This window comes from Daphnia pulicaria, chromosome 6 (genome assembly GCF_021234035.1).
Source record: "Daphnia pulicaria isolate SC F1-1A chromosome 6, SC_F0-13Bv2, whole genome shotgun sequence".
NCBI classification, from domain to species: Eukaryota; Metazoa; Arthropoda; class Branchiopoda; order Diplostraca; family Daphniidae; genus Daphnia; species Daphnia pulicaria.
Genome location: NC_060918.1, coordinates 12,593,745 through 12,621,334, shown reverse-complemented (window position 1 = coordinate 12,621,334; position 27,590 = coordinate 12,593,745). Strand labels below are relative to the sequence as shown.

Here is a 27,590-nt window from a genome sequence, read left to right as displayed (position 1 = left end):
TGGGTAAAATAGTCACTGTTGGCTGTCGGTCTTATTTTATCGGCTGCATTTTGTCGATATGTTCTCTCTTGCTACCTGAGCCGGCGTTGAGGTAATGCTTGATGTTTCGTTCAGTTCTTTGAATTAAAGTCTTTTCTTTTTTCAGTTGAATCGTATGCTGCCGTTCCATAGACCTGATCCATTGGTAAAACTGAGGAGAGGTTGCAGAAATACAAGACTCGTCAATAAATTATGTAGATAGAAATAAATTACAAGTGCATATCTGGGCTCCCTTCTTCAGTGGCCCCGTTTCCCTAAATAACCACTAACCAACGCCCGCCGGTGGCCACTCACTCGCTGCGACAACCAGGAGGAAGGGAGATGTTTGGTCGAACGGGGACTTGCAAGGCGCATGATTCGATGAAATCTGTTGGAGGGTCATGAGTCTAAGCCGGAAGCCTACTATGACACACTGCTCTCATAATAACTGCTCCTCAGCTCTCTTCGCTCTTTTTCCGGTTTCTCTTAACCATGGCCGGGTAATCTCCCTGGTCGAGTCAGTCGGGCAGTGTCTTCCGACTCGAGGGACTTGAGTCCAACTCGACTGGCAGCAATTTGAACCGGACGGTCTGTTTAATAAAAAACTATTAACAAAATTTTACAATTATATCATTTAAAAATTTATTATTTATTATACAATCACATAAAATCAACAAAATTAACAATCGAATTTATTTAAATTAGATTATTTAACAGACCGTCCGGTCCAAACTCAAACAAAAAGACCATTAAAATTTAGAAAATGTAACTAATTTCACAAACTTCTCGGTCATCAACCAACAATGCTGTATTGCCTGTACGACAATCAGATACAAAGTAATCTTCTACTAATCTAATACGCTAAAACCACTTCGACGACATACTTAATTCTGAGATTAAAAGATTCGTCTAATATGAAATGCGTTAAAGAACAACACGCCAATCGTAAAACTAATGGCAGACAGGGAGGGGTTGTGCACCTTTGTGACTAACTAACACATTGATTAAAATGCTTCCTTTCTCGTCCTACAGCCACCGGTCAACCCAGCTAGACATTAAAGCAAAAAAGTTAAGAGAAATCGCAAAAAAAAAAACTCGTACGATCTCAAAAAAAAGGCCAAGTGGTGCTGCTGCTCATATAATGCTGCTTGATTCCTTGTGACAAAAAAGGGATAAAGAGATTTCCAAAAGAAAGGGGTAAACAATAAAGAATGGCCTTGTGGTAGGAATTTAACCAGCTCGTTCGTTAGATAGCCCCAGCCGTTCAACAGAATAATCAGACCTTGCACAAGATTTAGCGGTAAACAGCTTTTACTCATTTTGCAAGTGAAAAACATCGGACAAGAACCTTCGTTTGAAAATATTTCATGGATATCTTCAATTGAGTCTGATAACTCAAGATCCCAACATGGTTATCAGATGTACAAACCTACCAATACTGCACACAAAAACTATCAACATTGCGAGAGGTGGGTCGATAAAAATAGTTAACTATCGAATCATTAGGAACGAAATTCATTGCTGGACGCGGCTCTTCTTGAAGGCACAGCATTCTCTTAATCATCGAGTTTAGAAAGAAACGCAAATCGGATTCAAGAAACTATCGCTGTTCACATCCGATGTAAACATTCGTGAACAAAAACCAAAATTCAACTGAAGAAAAAAGATCAGAAAATTTGCAAACTATTATCTCAACAACTTCAACTAGCAAGTCCCCTGTGTATCAGAGAAGATTTTAGGTAATTGATTAATCTCCTGACAGGCATCGAAAATCATTGACAAGAATGGAATACGAAAACCAAAAAGTTGGTGCAATTCATCAATAGTTCAATACCTTAAGTTGAAAGAGATGATGTTGTGAAACGGTTTGGCAATGCTGCAGCCGGCTGCCGCCCTGTCCCTCCCGTCTTCCCCCCTCCCCTCTTTCTGGTGGACGAGATGAATCGCCCCCTAGTGGAATTGGCAGTGTACGTTTGGCCAAGGAGTAAAGGAGTCGGCACTCTTGTACAGCCTTATGGGACTACGAGGGTGCCATGCTCGGTCCGCTTGGCCGAAAAACGCCCAAAAAATTGAATGAAAAACACCTCCGTTCTCAAGGCTTTAGAGCTGAACGCCAGATCCCTCGCCATCTGGTGGGATAGCTAATGGCAATATGACGTTAGAGAACAATCGATTTCATAAATCCCGGTTAATACGGCAACACAGATGCCAAACCTAAATATGTGTAATCTTCATTAACATTGCCATTGGCTATCCCACCAGATGGCGAGGGATCTGGCGTTCAGCTCTAAAGCCTTGAGAACGGGGGTGTTTTTCATTCAATTTTTTGGGCGTTTTACGGCCAAGCGGACCGAGCATGGTTCCCCTGTCTAGGTATGGAGTGCCGACTCCTTTACTCCTTGGTTTGGCGCTCGAGTACGGGCGTTGTCGGAGCGTGTGCTCAATACAGAACGAGTTTAGCGAGTATCTTTTAGCCGTTTATTTCGTCGATCGCAACATTTGGTGGCAGTGGTGGGATGGAAAGGCGATGAATTCCGTCTCCGAGATCGATACAATTTCACGAATTTTCTTCCCTGTTCTTTTCATAGCCATAAATTTGGTCTACTGGCACACCTACGCCAGGTCTTGGAATGCACGACACGAACGGAGAGTAAAGTTTGACGATGAGATTTGAAGAGAGTATTGAGAATTGTAGTGAGCTTGAGCTGGAGGCGCGCTCACTTTGAGGGACTGCGCGGAAAGCTTAAGGCGCCCTCGTGGTTGGTGATGAACGATGCCCGACTCCGGCAGTGTCCGTCTTCTCGCATGCTATCAAAACAACTTCATTGAATTGGTCTTTTGTGTCGGCGTACACGTGATGGCCGGTGCCACCAATTACATGGACATTGACACCGATCATTCTCTCCATGAGAATCCTTCCAGGCTCCCTCACAATCCATGAGCTCGCTCCATAAATGAACGTAATGGGAGTATCTGGCTCTAGTGCTTGGAGGCGATTTACCATCGGGTATTTCGCACACTGATAACCACCCCTTGCCATGATTGTCTGGGTCATGCAAGTTTCTCCCGTTGGACTTTGAGAGTTGCAACACTGAAGATACTGAGAAATATTCTCATAAGGATCATCGACTGCTCCGATAAACTTCTCGGCAAGATAGCCAAATCCTCGTCGTAATAGAAATCGCCCTAAACGACCAGACAATCGGGAAGCCATCATAGGGTTAAAAAGCCCCGCGAGGAATTTAATTGGCCTCATCCAGAGTGGAAGGTTGTCCTCTTCAGGAGGAAACCCCCAAAGGTCTGCGAAGATTAGGTGCGCAACTCGTTCGAAAAACGAGAAACCCCCCATGCTGTGTCCAACAAGAACAAACTTTGTTGAACTCAACATCCTCGTCACCCAAGCCTCAATGGATTTAACCTTTGCCCTTCGGCTTCCAGAGCATCAATGCTGAAGGTTGGTCTCGATCTGGATCAAAAATCCAAAAGATCAATTGCATAGACTGTTCTGTCTCTTGCAAGTCGATCTATATTGTGGATCCATAACCCCAAAGGCCGAAAGAAACCCATGTATCAAGACCACTGGGGACTTCTCTCCATTTTCGTTGGTGTTCCGGCACCCTTCATACACCATTCAGCCAATGAAACCATTTTAATAATAGTCCTGCTCGTTTTTCATTTGTAACTTTTATATTTCAAAACTTCTTAAACTTTTTTTTTATGAAAAGGTTGAATGCAATCATAAAAATAAAGCCCATTTGTCAGAAATATCGATTTGAAATACAATTTAAGGTTAATTAAAAAATAATACAGTCATCCGTGAAAGTTTCTTGAACAGGCAAATGGCTCTCTATGTTTTAAATTTAATTTGACGGAAGGGATACTACGGTGGCTACCGTACCCCCAGTATTTTGCGCCTTTTTCTCTTTCGTAGGTAAAGGAAGAGAAGAATATAAAGAATAATATAAAGGTTTGAAAATTGAAAACTTACACAGTAGTAAAACTAAGATAATCCTCGTCTTTAATCTAATAAAGGCGTCTTGTGTAAATAAAGGAAAGCGCTGCCACAATAGGAAATTAATTTAAAAGGAATTAAATTGACGTTACTTTTTCTTTGATCGCCATGGCTGCCATGGCGTGTGCCATAGGGGAGACCGGACCCATATTGGACACTGTACCACGTTAGACATGGTCGGTAAAAATAGTAAAAATGATTTTTAAAAATCCAATTTTTCTATAGTTTATTCTTTGTGGTTTAATCTTTAACTATTATTAGTTTCATCAAAATCTCTTGGTTATTGCCTGAGATATTCAAGAAATAAAAAAAAACCCTAAAAAATTCGCAAATAATTTCCCCACTAACGGTGACATTGTGCCGATGAGTGACGGGTGAAATAAAAACTGTTCTCATAAAAATATAGGCCAGTCTTTTGCCTACATTATTCACCCAAATTTTTATTTTTAGGTATAATAGTTTAGACGATATTTACATTTAATATTTTTTTATTTTTCCTATCCCTCTTTTAATAACCTGTCTAACATGGTACAAACGTCTGTCCAATATTACCCTTGTCTGGTAAAAAAAACCAAAAAAATTGAAATCTATAACTTTTACAATTTTAAAGGTACGTAACTGAAAAAAATCATGGGTGTGCGGAAACTATTTCCGCGTGTTTTTGCAAAAAAATTCTTTCTTTCGGGTAAGGGGATGGGAGGTATAGAAAAAAAAACCGGAACTGTCCAATATGGGTCCGGTCTACCCTACATGCCATGGAGAAAATGGCGAACGAATTGACAAGAGCCAGAGCAGTCGCCCAACCTCCTTTTTTTCTCTCGATTCTTATTGGTCAAAAGTCGGCCATCATGGTAATTGGTTTCTGCAACTTCTTCATTTTATTTTTCGTCCGTTCGGAATTTTTGTGAAAAGTGAATGGCGGATTGCTTGTTTAAAAAAAAAATCACCAGATGATAAAGTTTATATCGGGAACAAGGATTACATATGGACGTGATGGAGAAGATTGATTGGAGAAGACGTACCACAACAAGGCGCAAATTCCAACTGGCTCTATAGGACACAAGATTTATAATGGCAAACAAATGCAATTTGGGAGAAATCACCCGAGGATCAGTAAAAATGTCAAAGATAGGATGTAGGCCTAATGAAGAGATTGACATCCGAATTGACAATGAATTGCGAACAGGATGGACAGAAAGAACTATAAAGATAACTAATATAACAAACATGCCAAGGATAAATTGGAGGCAATTCACAGAAGGATCCGGATAGGAAACTATGAATGATACATCTTTGATAAATATATATATTTTTTTGTATTTGATAAAATAGTAATAATATGTTTATGTAAGATTCATAGCAAAAATAGAATGATCAGAACGGTTTCTTCTATAGAATAATGATGTGTTTTGAAGTTATCGCAATCAATTTTAAAAAACACACGCAGATATAAAGAGGAAAGGTAAGATCTAGATCATTTAAGCGTTTTGTGCGAAAAATTTATCCGACAAAGTTTCCTCTTTATCTTCATCAGTGTTCCTCCCTTCTCATCGGTTATTAAACGATCGGCTTAATTATAGTTAAAATGGGACTGTCTGGTAATAAAGTAGGCTGCGTGGTGATATGCGTCTGGAATTTTAGGCCCGTTTCGGCTCGAGTCGCTGCGAGAGACCCGTAAGAATGCGCTGGTTGTCGATGACCCTCAGGTTGCGAATGTAGTTGCGGACTTCTTGCTCGCTACGCGGCGTTGGCGGCTGAAGCACTGTTGAATAGAAATCAAATAAGGACACCGGTTGAGGATCGACGATCTTTTGAACGGCTCAAATCAATTTGTTAAAAGAAATAAAGTTACGTAGTTGCCGACTTCGGCAGTAGCGGAGAGTGCGCATCGTTTGCGCCAGCATGTGCATCTTCTCGAAATTGATGAGTCCGGCGCTGTCCAGTAGAGTCCGGTTACCCTCGTGTGTGAATGTCATATCTGTTCAATCAAACACAAAACGATAACAGTTGAAAACTTTGCAAATTCGCAGCGAGTCAATTTTTATTGACGTACCTTTCAGGAGTAAAGGCATGAACGGTAGAATGGGCGGCTGCAATTTCCCCACGGCAATCCGGTAGGCCCGGTGATTGCGCGATGGTTCAATCAAACCGTCAAACTCGGTAAACATTTTCCTCAACTAAAGTCAACAAAATCTGTTAGGCAAATTCCCCTGTGAATTGGCTGCAAACGGAAATACCTTGGATGGAAGACGCTCCCAGGTCTGAGTCAGACGACTGACGGCCACGTTACTCAAACCCATGACGAGTGCAAAGAAAGCGTTCAAATTCTGGAACTCTTTGCAACTGTTAAAGGAAAGAACAAGCAAAAATTTAGTACAATCGATACAATTAATTTCTAGATGGCGCAAGTCTTTTCTTACTAGGCGGCTAATTTGATGAACTTGCGCAAGAGTTGGACTCTCTTTCCCAGCGTATTGGCCAAGCAAATCTCTGTGACGACCCAGTATTGAATTTCATTGAAGCGACGCAAAAACAGATCCAGGTTGGACTTGATTTTGCGGAACGGTTGCGCTCCGGCGACGTGATACAGCAGCTCATACTAATATCAAATGTCAAACAGGAATTTCAATAAATAGAATTGAGTAAATTGAATGTCGAGAGGGGGGAGCCAATCAATCAAAGGGAGCCAACATGCAACCAGAGATGAAGGTCAAGTTACCTCGTGAACCGAACAGAAGAGATCCCAATCGATCAGCGTGATGTAGTAAGCCAATTCTCGCGTGCTGAACATCTCCAGCTCATTGCATGTTCCATCGGAAGGCCCTTCTTGGTCCGGCAGCACCGTCTTAATGACGACATCAGAAGGGAAAAGTTATTTTTAAAAAATTTCAATTCCAACAGGTTGTAATGGGAAAAAAGTTACCATGGCGTCAAGGTGATCTTTCGGCGAAACAAAGATCCGTCCGTTGATGGACAAACAGGTGGCGATGCTGACCTCAGTGTCGGCAATCACCGACTTTTCACCTAAAGAAATAAAAATCAATTAGTACCCCACTGACAACTCTAATTTACAAAAAAAAATAGAAAAAAAGTACCGTTGGATTTGATTTCAGCCAAGACGAGTTCTTCGTGACGTAATCCTAACTTGTCGGCCGCGTTGAGTTTGATGGTCTCCGCCGTGGCGTTGACGGGCTGTCGCAACGTGCAATAAGTGTGGTCAGCGCAGTAGACCCGGAAGATGACTAGACATCGAGTGAAAAACAATTTCATGTTAAAAGACGAAATTAAATAATAAAACAGAGTTGCGTTTACTATCGTCATCGGCGCGGATGGGGCGACGCTTCTCCGCGCTAAAGGCACTGGCCGCGTTCGATTCGCCGCTGCCCTTCCTGTTGCCAGCCGCTGCCGTGGCCGCGGCGTTGACAGCCGAAAAGAGGACGACCGATTGTCCTCCAGCCGGCAAAGTCCACGTTAAAGTGGCCAAAGAACCACCTTGTTGTCTGGCGGCCCGGTATTCGCCTGAAGTATCAAGCCAAGACAATAGCCCAAAAGTATTTCAATATTTAATGACCCTCATTTGGGTGGTTGAATTGCACGGGTGGTAAGCCTACCTAAGAGCTCTTGGACGTGATCCAGCATGGCAGCCTCTTCCCGTAGCGTGTGGTAGAGCCGGGCGTCGGCGTGGACTTCGCTGTGCAATTGCTATTCATCGAGGAGCCGAGCAATCCGAGGCATTAAGGAGCGGGTGGGCGCGAGAGAGTTTGAAAGATAAAAAGAGCGAGAAAAATCAATAAAAGCCATAGCATACACATATACACAATGGCAAGTGGTGCTATATAGAGTCGAGGAGGGAGGCAGCAACAGCGCGCTGGGCAAAGCAGCAGATGCTCAGATGAGGTATTGTTCATGGTGATTGCGTGAGCCAGAGTGTGTGTCTTTGGGCCTTTCGCCTTGTTCCACACAAATCATTGGAGCAAAGGCAAAGCTCTCCAGAACAGAAAGCCCGTGGGGGATCAAACAGCGCAGCCAGTCTGGACTAGCCATCATAGCTCACCCAGTAAAGTACAGTGTGTAGAACTGTACTGTGCGTCGACGGTGTGAGTTACCCAATGTCTCTCTTTATGTGCATTTCTCGTCTATACCCAAAGGGGTAGCTAGCTCGGGAAGTGGAGCTGGAGAGAGAAAGAAGAGACGATTCGTCTAAAGTATTCACGCAGAGCCGCCAGAATATATAGTAGAGGAACGTGGGCCAGTCGAGTCGAGTCGAGTCGAGAGTACATAATAATCAAGAGCCCCAACTTTAGCCGTTGCCATGGCGACGAGGCAAAGGCAAACGAGTGCGAGATACAAGAGGAGTCGGTGCGGAATGGATGGCAGAATTATTCGCCTTGATTAAGGACCTAAGGGGAATTAAGGAAAGCCGAAGGGGCGGCGGTGGCAGATTATTAGATACGTAGGACGGCGAGTCGTGACAGTACCTCAAAAAAGGAGTGGGTGATGGTCTCGTCAAAGACGGGATCGCGGATGCTGGTGACCCACTGGTAGACGAAATTGACGACGCGCGACTTGCTGGCCACGACGAATTCCTTGTCCTGCGTCGGCGACTCGATCCGGTAATTCCTCATGAGCTCCGTGATGAGCTGGTGCGTCGGCATGAACATGATGTGCGTCAAGAGGAAGTCGTCGAGGAACATGTCGGTGGCCGACGAGTAAGGGCGGATTATGTCCTCGTCACGGACGCTCAAGTGTCGCGCATCCAGCCGCGTTTCCAGCAAGTGTTCCAGCATCTTCTGCGGCATGCCGGCCATCACCGTGTACCTGCACGCACAGAGCCGAAACGTGCCCCGGTTAGTGTCGTCGTTACTTTGTTCAGGTGTCGTCCCACTTCAAAAATGATAACAAGGACTCGGCGGATGGACAAAAGGAAAAAAACGGAAGCGGATGCAAAAGAAGAAGAAATCGTTCTTCACTTATACTTGTAGTGCGACGAGGCGGAATGTCGATGAGCTGCGCTCGGGTTGGCGCTGACCTTCTCCAGGACGAGGACGTCTCGCCCGTGCTCCTTGAGCCGGACCGTGTTGGCTTCGACGTCGCGCAGGATCCGGTTGAAGTCGTCCTTGTCTACGCGGAGGAACTGACAACCGTCTTCTCTCGTGATGATCGTCGCCGCTCTGCAAAAAGGAAACCAAAAGCCAAAAGATAAAAAATCTCGTTGTAATGCAAATTACAAACTTCCAAGAATTCGTCCAGATGGAGCCACAGACAATGGAGTCTGTCTCTTGTACAGGATAGAAGAAAAAAAAAATAAATACATTGAAATTATTCATTCAATAAACGTCTTGTCCGTGTTGGCACAACTCCCATTGGCCACTCCATTACACGTAGGGGGGTTATTCGCATCGAAAAGAATTCCGAATGCGCAATTTCCTTCCTTGAGGGGAGCGGCGGTGGCGACGTGATGAAACCTACACCATTTCCTAGATCCTATCCACTTTCCATCTACACCCGGCTCCTGGCGATACATAAGGGGGTCAGCAGCAGTGCGACTAAACCGGTAATATGTGTAACTGGTCAGTCTATTATCGATCCGTTCCTTTTTACTTTACTGGATTTTGCCCTGGCCAGCTCTTTTCCGCCCATAGCCCGCTCTGACAATATAAAATACAACCGCGCCTCCGGCTCACCGGATCCATTCCGTCGTTCTATAAAGTCGGATTAGACGCGTTTGGACTATAGAAAACGCGTTCGTGAGTCCACCGTTTTATATGTGGGATAGGGAGGTGGTGGTCATACAGTCCGGCGGGTTATAGAGTGGGAAAAACAAGTAGTGAAAATAGCCATGGGGATCGTATCTCGCCCGTCTGCCTGGGTTTGTCCAGACTCTTTTGTTTTTCTGCCGCAATTGTCTTTATATATTCCGGTTGCCCCATTTCCCTTTTCTCTCTCTCTCTCTTCGTTCAACCCGCGATCCATAATGGATATCCGAGCTCGTTGGCTCGTCTGACTCACACTCCGTTCCGGATGTGTGTGTGTGTAGTACGCCGACTGGGCGATCACGTTCACGGGCATCGTCGGCGGGCTATTCCGGCGCCGCCATCCATATTGCACGTCTCCCTACTACACCGCCCCCTTGGTGTTGGGGACCAAGGGAACGACTACATATACCGGCCGTAAAGCGGGAAATGAGAAAACGGGTGGAAAAGAATCGTGAAAAAAAGAAATGTGGGTGGTGGGGGGGGGGGGGGGGGGGCCTTAAACCGCCACCAACTGAACCGGGTGTGGGTGTCGAGCCGCAGGGTGGGTGGGTGGTGGTTACATGCGGGAATGAGTCGCCGACCATCAATCAGTGATGATGAGGATGATGATAAAGAATGAGACCCCTCCCAACCATTATTTTATCTCCTTTGCCGACTCTCCCCAGTCGCCGCCGAGGCCAGCTGTATAATAATAAAGCTGCCGGCTTGACTGTTAACGCGACGCCGACGACGCTTTATAGTTTTTATTGGACTTGTGCTACTGTGACCTATTCCTTCTTCCTATTGGACGATAAAAAAGCCGGAGCCGAGCATACATAAAGACGATATCTATGGATTGATTGCCTCCATAGGATGATAGAATCGGGGGCCGACACACACATTTCCCTAAGGGCAAAGATGGCATCAAAACTTTGGTCGGTCGAGCTCATCAAAACAACAAAAAGGGGAGAAAATCAAATAAAAATAAAATGCCAAATAATGGATCATAGGAGAGATCAAGTTCAACTATAGGAGGGGTCCGGTCCCGACTCTCTCGTGCGGGACTGCGCATTCAGCTCGTGCCGGCTTATATTCCAGAGCATATTATTTAATCGAAAACTATCCATCATCGTCACCCACTCTCTCGCCTGACTGTGCGGCTACAAACAAACAAACACGCCCCCCCCCTCCCCCACCCAAAACGGGAGAGAGAGAGAGAGAGGAAATAGCCCAATAATAATCATAATAATAACTTGAATTTTCTTATCCTTCGTCTATATAGCTGCAACATTACCTCGGTGCATTGTTGATGAGCGCCAACTGGCCGAAATCGTCGCCGTCCTGCAGCGTCGTGACAACGCCCTTGCCGTGGATGACGACGTTGACGGAGCCTTTCAGGATCACGTACCACGACACGCCCTCGTCTCCTTGATTAAACACTGCGGATATCGGAACGGGAATACACAACAAAAATACAAAAAAGAATGGCATGTCAAGTGAGTTTTCTCTAGCTCATGTTTTTCAAGCTCTCATTTCTCGACAACAAAGATTTTGAATAAAATAAAAAAGGTTGATGGGTGAAGAGAAAAGTTGGCTCACGATATCGCACGATAACGTGAAACACGAACAACAACAAGTCTGAAGATGGGAAAAGGAAAAAAAGTTGAAAAAAGAAAAGCAAAATCTTTTTTAAAAAGGAAAAAAAGATCGGAGCGTCTAAACTTACGGACGGTTTCGGCTCTGGGATGAGATTCGAAGACGATGATATTAGCCAGCTCTCGCTTGACGGTGGTTGACAGATGCGACAGGGCCCTGATGTGTACCAATTCCTCGTAGATGATTTCCAGGTCGTCGGGGGACCGATCGTGAGTCCTATAACCATGTTCAAGTGCATACGGGATATAGAGTGCTGCCTCTACTGCTGCTGCTGCTGTGCGGCTGGATATCGACCGCCGGTGTACGGTATACATGCACGTCGTTCCGACAAAAAGGGCGGAGCGAAAAAACATGGGAAGGAGGTGGGTAAAGGGCGCGGACTAATAATATACTTACGGTTTTCGTAGAATGGCTTTAAGGACGGCGTCGGGCGCCAGTTGTGTCAACGTCGAGATGACTTCGTCCTTTTTCTGTTGAGCGTCGCGCACAGCGTCCTGGCCGGGCTTGCGGCCGGCCGGCCCGTCACCGCGACCCTCGGCGTCTTCGTGGAACCGATAGAAGACAAACTTGTCTTTGAACTGGTGCTCCTTCGAGACTGTGTGGTAAGTCATCCGTCATCAACGCGGCGGTGGAGGGGAAAATATAAAAAGAGCCGGGCGACCAAAACAAGTTTGGGTCCAACCACAAAGTCAAGACGAAAATTAGTTGATGGGAAAATCGATAAGTCATTAATAAATTCATGGTTAAGGAAAAAGAGAAAAAGGAAGGGAAAAAAATGATCAAGTTCATTACGGGCTAGAATGACTTGCTCGTCCAGCAGAACCTGCCACATGGCCGAGGCTTGGGCCCGGCTGTGCACTTCGGGACTGAGACCGAGGAGCCAGTCGACCTAAATAATAAAAAATTTATTTAAAAATTAATAATCTAATTTAATTTTAATTCGCGTTTTTATTGACCATTTCAGTGCCGACCAGACAGTGACGGACTGTGCCCCGTCCGGGCACTTTGCGGTCACGAATGAGGGCGGAAGCGGGCGACGCGGAGGAAGCCGCCATGATGAGCGTTTTCAAAACCTTGCCCATCATCATGGCCCGCTCGCTGGGCGACTGCGTCAAAATATTAAAATAACAAGTTAATATGTTAATGGATCAAATGGATAATGATTTTTTTTTTTTTTTTAGTTTCTTAGTACCAAATTTAGCGGAGCGATTTGGCTGTTGCTGTTGGGTCCCGTTGGTCCGGTTGAAGGTTGCCCGGCATTGGTGGAGGCCGCTGATTGCTGGGCATTACTGGGCGGCGATGGGTTGCTACGGCCGTTGCCACTGGCCGTCAAGACGCCTCCGTCGGCGGCCAGTGTAGTGCTGACGACGGACGGGTTGCGTTCCTGGCGCTGCGGCGACGTTGTCGGAGACTTGGCGCAGTTGACGTTGGCGTCACCCACCGCCGGCGGATCTCTCGAGGGGATCCCCAATCCGCCCGAAGTCGAACTGCTCCTTCCATTATTCGCTGCTGCAACAGGACACAAGAAAAACGATTGCAATTTTCGTCTCAAACAGAACGACAAAAAAAAAACGATCAAATCTCATTGCCGGGCGCTGGGCAACAAGCGCCAGCTCAATCCATAAACATGTGAAAACGATGTGGTTCCATATCCGGCCCCAGCGGCGGATGGGCGGAGTTACACAAGATCAAAGGGAAGACTGCGAACTGCATCCATGATTCATTTGGAGACGGGCAGCCTACTACTACTTCCATCTTCATATATACAAGGCCGGTAATAGTCATAACAGCATCTTAATATGCATGCGATGTAATAAAAAGCCAAATTAGACTGCGCTTCTGTTGGGCAGAGCGGGCGGCGGAATTGAGACTCTTCTTCTTCTCTTCTCTATCCAGTCATGCGGTCAATAAGTCGTCTACGGGGAGCAGCAGCAGCTACTCCACTTCATCATTTATACGTCTCTAGCCATCAGAGCAAGGCCGGCAGCGGGGAGAGCCGCCCAAGTGGACTGAATTTGACAAGTTGATAAGAGAAATAATTCAAATGGATGGCTAGAAAACCAGAATTTCTCTTTCTCTGCACAACTCGGCCGACATGTTTGACATTTCGAATGCAACATTTACGGATGTACACACGGCCGACCCCCTTTTGAATGATTTCCAACTCGTTGCACTAGCAGCCATCAATAAGTGAACAAGAGGCTATAAAGGAGTCTCCCCCACACACACAAGAAGACTGTTGCGCCTGACAGGATCAAGGCACATACTAAATAAGAATCGAGTGGGAATTGATTTTTGCCGTGAGAGATTGAAGAACTGAGGGGCTGGGAGTTTGTGACAAGGGAGCCGCTAGTTAACAGGAAAAATTACGTTCCCCCCTATTTTCTTCTTCTTCTTCTTTCAACAGATTGAATTCCATTTTTTAAGGCTTATATATACCTACTACTAATAGACACTCGCCGTCTTTCCACGTGCAGTTGACAAGTTTGACGGATGAGAACTTTCCATCATTTTCCCCGGTAAATAAGGCAGAAGCCTTCATTAGAATCGAGGGGGGGGGGGGGGAAGAAGAGGAGAACTGCGCAATGAATTTCCATTTGGGCGGAACTACATTTGAAAGACAGAAGAAATAGAAGAAGAAAAAAGCTGAAAACTATTGATGCGCAGATTTTTTAAGGGTGAACCAAAATGTGTCGCGCAGAGACGACGATCGTCGAGTCACAATTCGTACGTAGTGCGGATCGCCAACTCTCGGACTCTTTGAACTCGCCAAGAAATGAAAGAACCTTTATTTCGTATTTCCCGGCTCCTTTTGTGTGTGTATAAGTAATCGCCTCGACTTGCGTACACGGACGGAATGACAGAAAGAAAATGGTTGGCGGTAGCAACAAAAAACCCCATTTTCCACCCGTAAAAACCTCCTCCCAGTTCTGTTTTATTTTATTGATATCGAGCAGCACAGAGAGTGAAAGTTATATAATACGTTCTATATTTAATATCGAATGTGGGTGGGGGGGTGGGAGGGAGCGCTTTTTGGCACAGCGTTTGCCAGCATCGCGGTGGCTGCTGGATGTATGGCAGCTGGGCGTCGCCGCCATCATTAAAAAATCACAAGTAGAAAGCGGATCCAAGAAATTGATCGTTGCCACGAATCGTTGCTGCTACTGCTGAATCCAACCATCAAATAGTTTTTACCTTCGCAATTTGAGTTGGTATATACGTGTAAGGTATATTATATATTGATTGGGTCGTTTCCCTTTTTTCCTTATTTTCTAAACTTTTAATGGTGTGTCATTGCCAAATAATAACCTGGTGGGGTCCGTGATTATTTTTAATTCTTGTTTGTCGTCTTTTTCGACTTTTTCTTCTTTCGATCACGTTCAACCATTCCACTCGGACGAAACGAGATCCTTATCCGTATAATAGGTTATGCAATACGCGCCTATTGCATTGTCTCCGCTCGCTGCCTGCGCTACGTTTCTTGTTTGTCTATTTGTACTATCCAGCGGAGAGAGAGAGAATAGCAGATGATGCCTTTCCGCTCGGCGGACGAACAAGACAAATCCCCCTCCCGAAAATCAGAGGACGTCAAAGAATATTGAGATGGAAAAGTGGTGGGTACGTGCGCACCATGTCAACTCTCTTGTCGTCTCTCTTCCATTGTCATCATTCGAAAAGCCAAACGTACTCTAACCTTTGGCTGGCTTTTTCTCTGATGCCTTTTATTTTTTCATTTCTCCCTTTTCGTTTTCCTTGTTGGCGGAAAAGAAACGGAGAGAGAGTGAAATCCTCCATATCCCCCCCACCCTTAACTATCCACCTACTACCTCATTTGTGAAACTTTCCCCTCCGGGACGCAGATTCTCGGAAATATCGAGCGAAATAAAAGCAAGCAAGCCACCACCCGAAAAAAGTGAAACCTGATCTTTTTTTTCTTTTTCTTTTTTTGTTCACGATTATTTTTTTTCACGGCGGGATTATGATTGTTATCCCCGGTTGGCTTCCTTATTTTCTTTTATTTATAGTATTTCCTTTGTGCGTTGGGTTGTTCCTTATAAAGGCAGTACTATAGCGGAAGAAAACGATGTGAGCTCGCCTAAATACACATTGTCGAAATATTAGATAACACATCCGTCGTGGCTCTTTTATCTTCCCAAGTCGAGACGAGAGAGTGCGCTGTGTGTGTTATATTTATTAAAAGAAAAAGAAGGAGAAGAAGAAGAAGAAGAGTCCAGCCAATATAATAATGAACCTGCGGGATACGTACTACTCTCTCCCATCTCTAAACTACACCGTAGGGTCCGCGTCTGATGATGATGACTTGTCTTGACGCCATGATTGCCCCATCACTTTCTTTCTCAATTTACTCCGCTCGATGGCAACCAGCTCTCTCTCCCCCTTTATATAACATGATCCCCATCCACCGTCATCATCAACTAACCAACTAACCAACCAGCCAGCAAAAGCCAACGAGCTGGACGAAGGGGGGTGGGGGAGACCAAAAAGAAGATACCCCCTTCGAAATCATCCGTTGATTATCAGAAGAAGAACAAGAAGGAACCATCATCAAGGAAGGCCACGAGAGGTAGACGTGTGCAGTCTAGTAGTAGTAGCAAGAATGTGTGGGTGTGTGTCTGTGTCCATTTTTCTGTCCTTCGTTAGAGCCTCCCTTGTCCGTTTCACAGACAAAAAAGTCAATAATGAACGGAGGAATGGAATGAAGAAGATGGCGGCTCATCTTTCTTCCCTGCCACCCCATTGTCTTTAGATCGAGAATGTAGAATTGCAATTCATCTAACGCAATCATATTCTATATACGGGTGGGTGTATAAATAGACCTACATATTACATGAGGTCTGGCGGAAAAAAAAGGCGGGCGTTTCAAAAAGAGCGAAAAATAGAAAATAAAGGCAATCAGACTCTCTTTTCTTTTCTTGTATAACCCACGCAGTGAGAGTATAGTTTGTGCGTAGCCCTAGTCGGGGAAAAGATCCGGGCGCCTTGCGTCTAGCAGCTTATATGAAATAGGCCGAGCTCCATTATAAGCAGCTTTGCTGTGCTCGTTTGCATATCCGAATTGGATTTCCTCTCATTTGATTTGCTAGTTTTATTTTTATTTCTCTATGAATTTATAATGCCGCCCCCGGGTTTTCTTCTGACGAAACGATCCGTCAAGTAATACAAAACGTTTCATTCCAATCAATTATTTACGTAATAGTAAAACAAAAAAGTGTGTGTGGACTTACAGTTGTTGTTTTCCTGCGATCCTTGTCGACTGCTCATCCCTCCGGTGCTGTGATGCCGTTGCCCCTGCCTCTTGCCACCCTGATGATGCAATTGTTGTTGTTGTTGTTGTTGTTGTGTGGGCGGTTGCGGTAGCTGGTGGTTGTGGTGGTGGTGGCTGTGCTTGCGGTGATTGGCCGGCGATGCCGAGGAGGGGGAAGACGGGCTGCCGGTGTTACCCGACAACTGAATCAACTCGTCCTGATGTTTCTGCAACGAGAAAATGGAGATCCATCGATCAAAGCCGAGCCCAGTTCCGGCCGCGCTGTTTCCGGCTTCCATTTGCCAGCACAAGTGACCCAAGCAGATCTCGTAAAACTTGTCGTCTTTCCCAGCCGACGCTGACGCGCTGTTCTTGCTATTCAACGGATTATTCTCGTGATCCTGACGGTTTCGATTCGCCCGACCAGCAGCTCGGCTATTGGACGACGACGACCCTTGTCCGTGATTCCTGCGGGCAGCAGCAGATCGCCGCTGCTGTTGCTGCTGGAATGGCGAGCCGATCAAGTTTTGGTAATCGTGTTGATGCAACGGGATGGCGTAGTTGCGGCCCTTGTCGCCCAGACTGGCGCAAATCCGCGGCTCGGAGTCGCCGGAATGCTGGGCCTCGTCGTCCGATTTGTTACTCTCGACGCCGCTGTCGAGCGATTCGGGCGGATCGATCGACTCGGTCACGACAGTCATCACTTTTTGACATCCAATAACTGGGCGGACGGCGGGCATGCTGGGCGAATGGCCGGACAAGGAGGAGGACGGCATTTCGAAGACGGAAGCGAAAGACAGGTCCATCACTCGTTGGATGGCTTCTTCATCATCTGGCTGCTGGGTGAAATTGGATCGAACGGGATCCGATGAGGAGCTCAGCATCTTCCGCCGGATGCTGCCCTGTTTCGGATGCCCGCTGCTGCTGTCGCTGCTCTGAATTCGAGTCGGCGACGGTGAGCGGGATCGTATCACGACTTGATCGACCGGCTCCTCCACATGATTCCGTCCCAAAAGTTGATCCAGATAACCGATAATGCTGTCCAGCGAGCAGCTGGACAGCCGGTCCATTGGGACCGACGGCTCCGTCATCAACAAATCGTCACTCGTCATTAATCCACCCAACGCGCACAGGATCGATCGACGGATCGATAATTTTGGTAGCTCCCGAATAAAACCTCCGCCCCAAAAAAATCGTTCGGCTGAAGGACGGAATCGACACTTGTTGCAACTCGGATGGGCGACTCTTACTCGACTGAACCTCTTCACTCGTCGACTCAACACTTGATGGCCTCTTTGGGGGTGTTGCGCCTAACTTAACGAGGGATGAAGACGAGCGCCAGTTCCATCCCCCACACAACACAACAACAGGGTGGAGCAAAAGGGATCGGGTGGGGTGCGCAGGGAGGGAGGGGGGAAAGTTTTTCAACATTCAAATGGACGGCGGAGAGAAAAAAGCGGAACTGGTTTAGAAAGGAAACACAATCACATGGAGAATTTGACACCGCCACGCTCTTTTTCTACCCCCCTCCCGTTTTCCTCCCTCCGATTTTCTCTGACAACAGTTGGAAAACACCAATGGATTTCCAGAAGAAACTGATGGAGCGCCTCAATGGCTCAAAACGAGGGGGAGGGATAAGGGAAAAACCACGTGCTGTGTGTGCGGAGAAACGAGCAGTTACTTGAACTTTTCGGGTTATTCGAGATTCCTTTTGAGCCAATCCATCCATCCTTCCTTCCCAGGCCCCCTGTTTTGATAGAAGGGGCCGCCTTAGGCATGAGTCCGGCAAGAGCTCGCTTATCTGCTATAAACCCCGGCGCAGTAATAGTAATGATAATAATAATAACTCGGCTGGGAAATGAACAAGTGAAAAATGATCCGTTTGAATGCGGACAATGGCATCCAAGGGGATTGTCGGTCGATCGGTGGCGCTCGGCTTTGCTTTTAAGAAAAATCGGACGACGACGACGACCGTTGGGGTTTTTTCACTTCATTTCGGTGACCATCAATTTTCCCACAGACAATAAATTGCGGAATCAAATCCTCGATAAGAGTTGATTGTAATTCACTTAGAAATGACTCAACTCTAAGCCAACAAAAAAAGGAGAGAAATCTGGCTGCGATTGGAAAATTCTTTTTCTTCTTTTCTTTTCTATTATTCTGTTTCTCCTATAGTTTACGGGACAAGGTGGTCGCCATATGGTCCAGCACTTGACATGTAGGTCATATAACCGTCTGTGTAGAATAGTTGGCCGGAGTGTCTCCTCTCTATATACGACGGACCAACTGCAAACGGCTGTCGAAAATGTGTAGGACCCCCTTTTTTAAACTTTAGTTCGGGGGGTTTTATTACTTCGACTTTAGAAAAAAAACGAATTGCTGGTAGAAAAAAGACGTGTACAGCCATGGGTGGAAGCTTCCGGCTGACTTTGTTCAGAGTCAGAGAAAACCGACGGGTGGCACTAGTTCACTCGTGCCCAGCAGTCCCCCCCTCATCTACAAAACGGGCAAAAAAAGAACTAAACAAATGAGATGCAGCTGAAAAATGGTTGGGAGTTGGACAGCGCAAAAACATGGTCCTCATGCGAACCACGTGTTGTCAACCTGTCATCTCGATCCTGTGTCCAAGTCGACGAATTTCTTCTGGTGGTGGGCCCCACATGTGTGCGAGACGAGCGAAATGAAACTGTGGCAGCTGTCGACGGCCGTTTGCTTATAGGCCACTCGAAACTTTGTTTTTCCTGCTGATTTGATGGTTTGTTTCTTTGGCGAATAGGCGAGCCATCCGAGTGACGTCATTCATCAACGTCTTATTATGCCCGTCAACCCCGTCACTTCTTTCTGGAGAAAAACAGGGACAATATGGCCAGGGCATTGTGCCCAGTCTTTTTTTGGAAGTCAACAAATAGAAAAAGAATCCTTTTTTCCTTCTTCTTTGGCCAGAAAAAAAAAGGAGCTCCCAAACAAGAGAAGGAAACATTTCACTTTGCAAAAAGGGAGGGTGGGGGGACGTGTCCGCTGGTTTATTTACCATCCGTTTCTCGGCTCGCGTCTAGTCGCAGCAGTCCTTATGGGAAATGAAAACTGACGACTTTTATCGATCCTGATGTATCCCCGTGTCGTTTCTTTCTTTCCTTCCTATCATAAAAAAGGCAACTTGCACTATATACTGGCGTGTCTCTTCTTCGTACATACAGTCTGTCTATGTGTGTGTGTGTAGTATTTTCTAATGCTGTTTTTCTCCCCCTTTTCTTCTTTTCTTTGTTCCGCTAGTTGCTCAGCGTGATCCCCGGCGCAGCGATCGATTTCTATCCCCTCTACACAGCAGCACGGACCGACTCTCTCCTATCTCCTCTCCCATATTCAATGCGACGTATTGTGACGATTCGCATCAACTCCTTCGCTTTCTCTCCCCTCCATCCAACGTCAAGGCAATAACCCATTAGGAGCAAACGACATCAGTCCTGTTGTTGTTGTTGTTGTCGTCTTTATTTCCCTTTCCTGACTCTCTCCTGCTGGTAATAGCCTAAAGCACCACACCGACTGTTGCCCTAGTCAACACGGAGCATTATTCTCTCCTACCCGATCCTTGCGCAAGGATCATCAATCTACGGCAACAAAATTTCATCCCGTTTTCTCTTCTTTTTTCTATTCTTCTTTTTTTTTTTGGCGATGTAATAACGACGTCCTCGCAGGATCTCGCAGGAACTCGTTAACAATATGGCAAGAGAGAGAAGAAGGAAAAGAGACGTTATTTTTACCTGCCAGAGTGAGCGGAAGTCACGCTGCTCGACGCGCAACAGCTTGCACGGACCGCGGGTGGAAGCGGTGGCGTCGCGAGGTGAGTCGTCCAGGACCGAGTCGCCGAACCAACTCCCGCGGCCCAGCAACCGGCGACTGTACGTGGCGGCCGCCGTCAGCGGCGAGCACGAGGACGACGAAGACGACGGCGACGGCCCGTTATTGGACGAATGCTGTCAATAAAATAGAAAGAATAAAGTCAATTAAACATTTGAATTATCGATGAAAGGAAAAAAAAGCATCCGAATGCAATTAAAAGATCTACCGGGAAAAACCCCTCCACCCACCAGGGGAGGAGCGAGGAATCCAATTTCATTTGAATGTGAAAGGGCGGAATATAAGGAACGACGAACGGGAAAAAGTCAGGTGTGGAACTTAGTAATATATAGATTTCTTTTTATTGGAAGCAGTCGCAGTCGGGCGCATAATGATGCCGAGGCAATCGACTCGATCAACAGAAAATAGCTCGCATTAGGAAACTACTTCCGAATTCTTCTTATTAAGCATTCTGATCCCCCTTCGCCTTCGGCCCTTTCCAACATTTGATCGAATGACATTTTCACTCGGGATACTGGCAGCGCCGATTTGCCGTCGATAGAAAAGAAGAAGAAGAAGCGATACAATGATGGAAATGTCATTCTGCCACTTTGTCACTGGGCAATTCGATAGAGCCCAAGAATCGGGAATTTTGCATCCAACCATTCGACGCAAGACCCCTGGGCGAAGGGCCCTGGGAAAGGAGCTAAAGTGAATAGTCGAACAAATCTGAATGCAAAAGAGTCGCTCCTAGACCGTAGGATTTAGAAGCAGCAATATTTTCACGACAACAACAATATAGGCGGGGGTAGAAAAAAAGGGAGGATTTAAATTTCAATAACACACGGGACTCTGAACATGGGATATAGCTGTGTGCTGCCTACAAAAAGCTGTTGCTCGAGTTCAGCAGCAGCAGGAAGTGAAAGCAACCGACTGGATAAGAAGAAAAAGAAGAAGAAGAAGATGAGCCAATGCGCGCGACCGACGAGAAGAAAAGAGGTCCAATTATGACGACATGTCATCTAAAGCTCCTCTTTTTGATGTTGGCTCCTGCTTTTTTTTCTTCCTTCCTTCCTACTAGCTCCTCTCGTATATCAACTTATCCATTTCTATCCTGATCCATCTAATAATATCGCCGGGATTTTTTTTTCTGGCTCGTCAATAGAGCGCCCATGACAGTCTCCCCCCTCCTACCAATTTTGTACGTTCAATTCAATGGAGGGGGGGGGGGAAGGAAGGAAACAGAGTCGGTTAGATCTTGTAAAAGAAGGTAATCGAATCCTAAACTGGCAACATGGTAACATACAAAAATAGCCCCAAAGAAAATATTAAAAAAAAGTGGCAGACATGCTTAGTTGCTCTATACAAAAGAGTGGATGTAGAGACTAATAATACATAGGGACCGCGCTGCTGTATGAATGGCAAGCAACTCTTCAATGTGATTTGCTGCCTCACATACATGTATGGAAGGAGCCTGTTGTCGTCGGTTAAGATATATCAAGCATACAACTCCTCCTTTGCAATTGTTCTCGCTTCTGTAGCCACCAGACTCTTTTCATGTTGCACGGCTCACGGGTGAGATGAGCAGTAAAAACGAGTACCCGAAAAAATGTCTAGGCACATCTTATAGCTCAGTGTGAAACCATCGAGGGAGAAGAGAGCTTATGCTACAACTACACTGAACTGTCTGTACATTAACACACCATTACCCAATTCGAATTTCAATTTCGGCTGCTGGCGGGAGGGAAGAAAAACTTGCCACTTAGATCATCGCGTGTTCACTATGACTACACGGCAACTCTCCAAAGTAGCTAAAGCAACTTACTACATATAAAAGACCGGGCTATATTATACGATTTCCGCAGGAATCTTGGGCGGGAGATGTACATAAAAGACTCTTTTTTTTTCTTGTCGATTTTCGAAGAAAAATTTTTCTTCTTCTTCTCTACAAAAGCGCAAAAAGTTTTTCCAACAAAAACATCGACAAAAAACGCAAAAAAAAAAATTCCGGCGAAAGGTTGCTTGCCGGATCGATGGGAGCGTCTAAGGATGGTACACACACACAAGGACCCGTGAAGCGTCAAATACGCAGAAAATTCGGCAGCGAAATATATTTCAGAGGACAAACATCAGAGCGACGCTATAGAGAAATACGTAGGTACAACTGGTACATATGCATCATAAAGGTTTAAATGAAATCCATCCAATATGCATAACCTTTCAAAGGCCTATCCGAAGCAGAAGGGCTGTACATATTCATCTGCCAAGGGAGGGAGGCAAAGAAAGTAGATTTGAATTTTCATCCATTTTTCTTCTTCTCTTTTTTTAAAAAAAGAGCGCGGAGGAAAAAATAAAAAATAAAAATAAAAAGATTTTCCGATTCCATGTTATTATTTACCCACCCACACACCGAGTTCCTCCGAAAGCGATTGCAACATGCGGCAGAAGCAGTCAGCCCCAGAAGCTCAATGTGTTGGAAGCTCTCAAACTCACGGCGGCGGATGTCGGCCGTGCAAACATCAGTTTGCACCAGTACGTCGTATACTACTACTCTTACTACTTTGTATACACACAGAAGAGACATGCTCAAATGAGCCTCCACTGAGCTGTGCTGGAGAAACTTTCGGTGAATAGGCCGTGATGCCATTGATGAAGATGGCGGAGGTCTAGACGCAAGGTACACACACACACACAACCAACTGGGTATATGAACAAAGTTTGGCAAGTTTTGAGTTGCCTTACTGCCGTTAATAGCGGGTGAGAGAGAGAGCGACAGGGAAATGATCGAAAACGGCGAAAATAAAAAATAAAAAACTCGCCGAGTTGGAAAAGTTGTCGTCGTTAGTGGCGCCAACGGGAGCACGCGAACGTGAATAATTAAATGTCGATGTAGTATATAGCATCAGTCCAGTTGGTGCTGCTGACACACGCAAGGGCCTCCGCCTCCGCCACCGTAATGGAGAGAAACAATACACCAAAAGCAAGTTGAGAGCAGCAGCCGACAATACAAAAAGTCAATGGACGGACGATCAACTTGAGCTGGGCGAAACTCTGCAAATCTGGTCAGGAACACGAGCGGAAGTCTCTCGTGTCTCATTATGACAAACATCAAGCCAAGAGACGCCGCCACTACACACACAGTTTGGAGTGGACTTGCGGTGAAAAGAATAGACGACATAGATGACGATAGCGAGCAACAACTCTCAATATGCAATCGATAAGGAAAAACAGTCAAGACTGCAGATATCATATTTGGATATAGTAGTTGTTTGATCCTTTACAGCCGAGTCAAAAGAATTTTGGCGATGACAATAATCAGCTATAGGCGAATGATGTGTTCCACCAGTCATGCATTTAGATGTGACTAGGGCACATTCAATATGCGCATAACTTCGCATGATAATATTTCGCGATACATTTCATTACGACCGCCAAGCTTGGCGGAATTCTCGACATAACCATCGCTGGATAGTTCCGAATTGTCGCTGTGCAAGGTGCACAGTTCAGCGTATATACAATCAAGGATCTAGAAGCATATTATAATTAGCGGCAGCCAAACGTATACGAGTTGTATACGCTGAAACATCCAATTACGACCAGCACTCGTGAACAACTGCCAACGTAAATTAGCCAGATGATGTAGTATGGCACTGGATTCGATACATTTGTTAAGGAGATGAAATCCCACTTCCGCTCATTAATTGACAAGAACAGTGCTTCCCCCTCACTTTTCACACAATTTCAGCGAGATCAAACTAATAACTCAATTACTTGGAAGTTTTCCGGCCACGTCGTTCGTTGTAAACGGAAAGTTTTTCTTTGTTTCGACAATCAGAAAATGTTTTTAAAAAAAATCTCCTTTTTTTGTTTATTGCCAGTCGTTCAAAGTGGTGTGGCAAAGCAAATAAGTCGGATGGGATTATCAGCGCCAACGCCGGCCCTATATAAGGTATGCGGATCACGCGATCGAATTACAAGCGGCAACAAAGCTAGGGGTGCTGTGCTCCGCCTCCATTCCGGGAAGAAAAAACAAATAAATTTTTTAAAAAAGATGACGGCCCAGAAAGTCTTTCCATTTTGAGATTGCTGCCCGCGAAAAAAAAAACACGTTCCCCTACTACGCCCATGTATAATTTAAACATGATAATAAGCCCGCGCAAAATGTTTCAAGCTTCCCAACCTAGTTATGTGTTGCGTAGATATCTAGGACGGAGCCTCCACCAAATTATTCGGCGCTCTATATTAACTCTATACTCGGCTCTTCTCTCTATATACTGCGTCTAGACGACACTAACTATTATTTACACAGCCCGGCTCCGCGTGTGGGCCTGCTGCTGCTGCTGCTGCGCATACAAATAATCAAGTCGAGCAGCAGCATGTACGGCATCGATCAACAAATGCGTCCCCCCCCCCCTTGCGTTTCTCGTTTAGCAACTGTGTCACGTCCCGCTGATGATGTGTCACACGGCGGAATAATTATGTTTGGACACAAGCACCGGTGGATGCGCTCACTCGTGGCAGAAAGATGACACAAAGATAATGGGCCAAACCGACATCGTTTCTTCTTTTTCTTTTTTCTTTTTGGTTTTCAATATTATACCCAGAAACAAACAAATTGCGCACTGAGTGTAACGTAATTGATTAGAGGGAACGTTTGCCAGTACGTACGGGAGAAACATCGGAAGATGAACGACGACAAGGTGAGTTGCAATGGTAGACGCCACGCCAGGGCAACATTTCCATTTTTTGGTTTTTTATCCCGAAGGATGAAATGATTTTACGCTGCTGACGGTTGCAAGTTTCTGTTTTTTAATGACGAATGTCTCGGGAAACGGGAAAAAAGGGACGGACGAATAGATCAATGAGTGTTGACCATTGACATTTAGACGTTATGACTTCGTTATTCGCCCGTCAACTTTTCCCATCTCCGACTTTTGGAATTCCAATGCGCTGCTGTCAGCGATTTCTTCTTTTCCGTCGCTCCACTCAATCTTTCATGTCCGTTTCAAACGCGTACGTAGTTGATGATTGCACACAACATGTAGCAGCAGCCGAAAAGAGTCGCCCGGTGATGACGACGATGGTCGTGCCGCTCGACTGATTTGCAATTTTTGATTCTTTTGAAGAAGAAACTCGTAAGTTATTAAAACATTTGAAATAAAACTGTGGACCCTCTTTCATGTAACGGGAAATGGACTCGCCTTAGGTGCAGCAGCCACTTTGGCGGAGCGCATCGATCGCCCAGGGTTTTTCACGGAGCACTGTCAAAACACTGGCGCAATATCGCAGACATCCGGAAGAAAATTTTCCTTTCACTTTTGACTTTCATTTTCACCACACGCACACACACGTCGTCCCACAGTGTCGACATGAAATTGTTGGTCTTTTGTGCGGATCGAAATTTCCGTTTAGAATGAAAACAAACCCGGGACGTACGGTACAATATGGACGTCAACAAGTGTTGCTCGGCCAACAGCGGCTGTCGAACGTCTGCCACCACACTTCATCTAAAAATGTACGTACACGTACGTGTGTCGTGTCCCCACCATCGTCACCTGGGTAACTATAACACAACACCCCCTAGCCACCACATGGGGATATGGCGTGAAGGTGTTGGCCCGTAGTGCGAGCGGGGCTAACCGCAGCAGCATGCGACGCCGAGATCCCGCAATAAAACCAACGCGGGACAGACGGCGGCGGCTGGCACCAAGAGAAATAAAAACCCAAAACATTGGGCTCCACCCCTCCCTCCTGTCTGACGGACCTCCCAACCAGAAGGCGATCCAACAGGACGGGCAATACAAAAAAAGAGCTGCACAACAGGAAATTGGTCACGAAAGTGTCGACGGTTCACGCTAAAAAGCCGTCCGTCGCCTATCCGAGCGTGATCCACGCAAGTTAGATTCTTTTTCTGACGAATGCAGTTTTGCCTTGTAGCCTTCGGAGACGGATGATCGGTCCGTGACGTCGTCGTTTGCGGGATCAAAATAAAATAGAATGTTCAAAAGGGGACCGGCAGGAGGCTATCGTGTGAATAACAATTCACGCGTGAGTCCAGAGTCGATCCCATGAAGTTTGGTGGTTCTTTTTCATTGTGCAACCATTACGCGTGCGATAGAACAGGGAGGTGAGAGGGTCCGTGTGCCGGTTGTGGGATCGATGGCGAGGTCAATGATGGGCGAACCCATAAGGGAAATGTAATTTCACGTGAGTCGGCGGCCGGCAGTAGCAGAAGAATAAGAAAAGCCAACTAACTAGCCGCTTCATTGTTACTGGCTCACCCATAAAAATCGGGTGGGCCATCATCATCCAGTGTGGCCAGGGCGGCGGTGTTCAATCAATCGGATGCGAACGGAAGAAATTGATCGAGAAGAATTTAAAAAAAGGACGGTGAGTGGAAACTTAAAAGAGAGAGAGAGACCCATCACAGACAAAAGAATCAAATACGATCAAACAGGCACGCGCGTCCCGCGGTCTATAATATCGCCGTCCGAATTCATCCAAGGCAGAAACACACACAGCACACAGCAGAGAGACGAGGAAGAATGGAAAAGATTTCAAAAAGCTTTTTGCTCGGCGTTTCAATTTGTTGGCGGAAAATAGATAAGGGCGAATTTCTTTTGTCACATTTTTTCTCGCTACAATATACTACATCTCTCTAATCCGCCATCTTCCCCCCCCCCCTAGTCCTTTCCGCTTTTTGTCGCCAGCGCCTCAACACTTTGCGAGAGAAGAGAAAAGAGAACAGAGAAAAAATGAGTCACAAAGAAATCATTAGCAGTCGCCTCGCGATAGCTTCTGTTCCAGCGCACTTGACGGCTGCTGGATGTCGTCTCTTTTCTTGTTCACTAAGCCGTACACCAAGAGATCGCCACTCCAAATGTTGAAAGAAGAAAAAAGAAAGAAAACACAAACAAACAAAGCGGAATATAAGAAGAAGGACCCCCTGGTTGTCTAAAAGTTGAGTTTCTATTTACACTTGCCGGGACATTTGCGCTTCTACAACATCTAGCAGCTCTCTCTCTCTCTTCTACTCTTTAACGAAATCGGGTGCCGGGAGCTGCTC

The 27,590-nt window shown here is 45.8% G+C and overlaps 1 protein-coding gene and 1 long non-coding RNA gene across 7 annotated transcripts in view; both read right to left on the bottom strand.

Moving 5' to 3' along the window:
* Positions 1–1,612: 1,612 nt before the first annotated feature.
* On the bottom strand, positions 1,613–2,017 carry LOC124344284. The gene is made up of 2 exons (XR_006919644.1): positions 1,853–2,017; positions 1,613–1,734 (listed from the first exon to the last, which is right to left on the bottom strand). It is a non-coding gene; the product is annotated as an uncharacterized LOC124344284 (long non-coding RNA).
* Positions 2,018–4,973: 2,956 nt separating this feature from the next.
* Positions 4,974–27,590, bottom strand: part of LOC124344093 (rap guanine nucleotide exchange factor 4-like) — a 30,104-nt gene continuing 7,487 nt past the window's right edge. Inside the window, exons 1-21 of one of the 6 annotated variants that reach the window (XM_046797533.1) lie at positions 25,193–26,266; positions 20,449–20,661; positions 16,668–16,914; positions 12,614–12,930; positions 12,378–12,527; positions 12,214–12,310; positions 11,818–12,016; positions 11,492–11,637; positions 11,060–11,204; positions 9,001–9,201; positions 8,509–8,848; positions 7,642–7,732; positions 7,343–7,549; positions 7,126–7,272; positions 6,954–7,054; positions 6,750–6,875; positions 6,451–6,629; positions 6,268–6,373; positions 6,084–6,207; positions 5,883–6,008; positions 4,974–5,792 (exon numbers count right to left, since the gene is read on the bottom strand). In XM_046797533.1, the coding sequence (XP_046653489.1) occupies positions 5,668–5,792; positions 5,883–6,008; positions 6,084–6,207; positions 6,268–6,373; positions 6,451–6,629; positions 6,750–6,875; positions 6,954–7,054; positions 7,126–7,272; positions 7,343–7,549; positions 7,642–7,732; positions 8,509–8,848; positions 9,001–9,201; positions 11,060–11,204; positions 11,492–11,637; positions 11,818–12,016; positions 12,214–12,310; positions 12,378–12,527; positions 12,614–12,930; positions 16,668–16,914; positions 20,449–20,661; positions 25,193–25,267 (3,462 nt within the window). In that variant the 5' untranslated portion in view covers positions 25,268–26,266 and the 3' untranslated portion in view covers positions 4,974–5,667. Of the gene's footprint in view, positions 5,793–5,882; positions 6,009–6,083; positions 6,208–6,267; positions 6,374–6,450; positions 6,630–6,749; positions 6,876–6,953; positions 7,055–7,125; positions 7,273–7,342; positions 7,550–7,641; positions 7,733–8,508; positions 8,849–9,000; positions 9,202–11,059; positions 11,205–11,491; positions 11,638–11,817; positions 12,017–12,213; positions 12,311–12,377; positions 12,528–12,613; positions 12,931–16,667; positions 20,378–20,448; positions 20,662–25,192; positions 26,267–27,590 lie in introns of those variants that run through there. The other 5 variants (XM_046797532.1, XM_046797531.1, XM_046797529.1 and 2 more) reach the window with 5 other exon arrangements.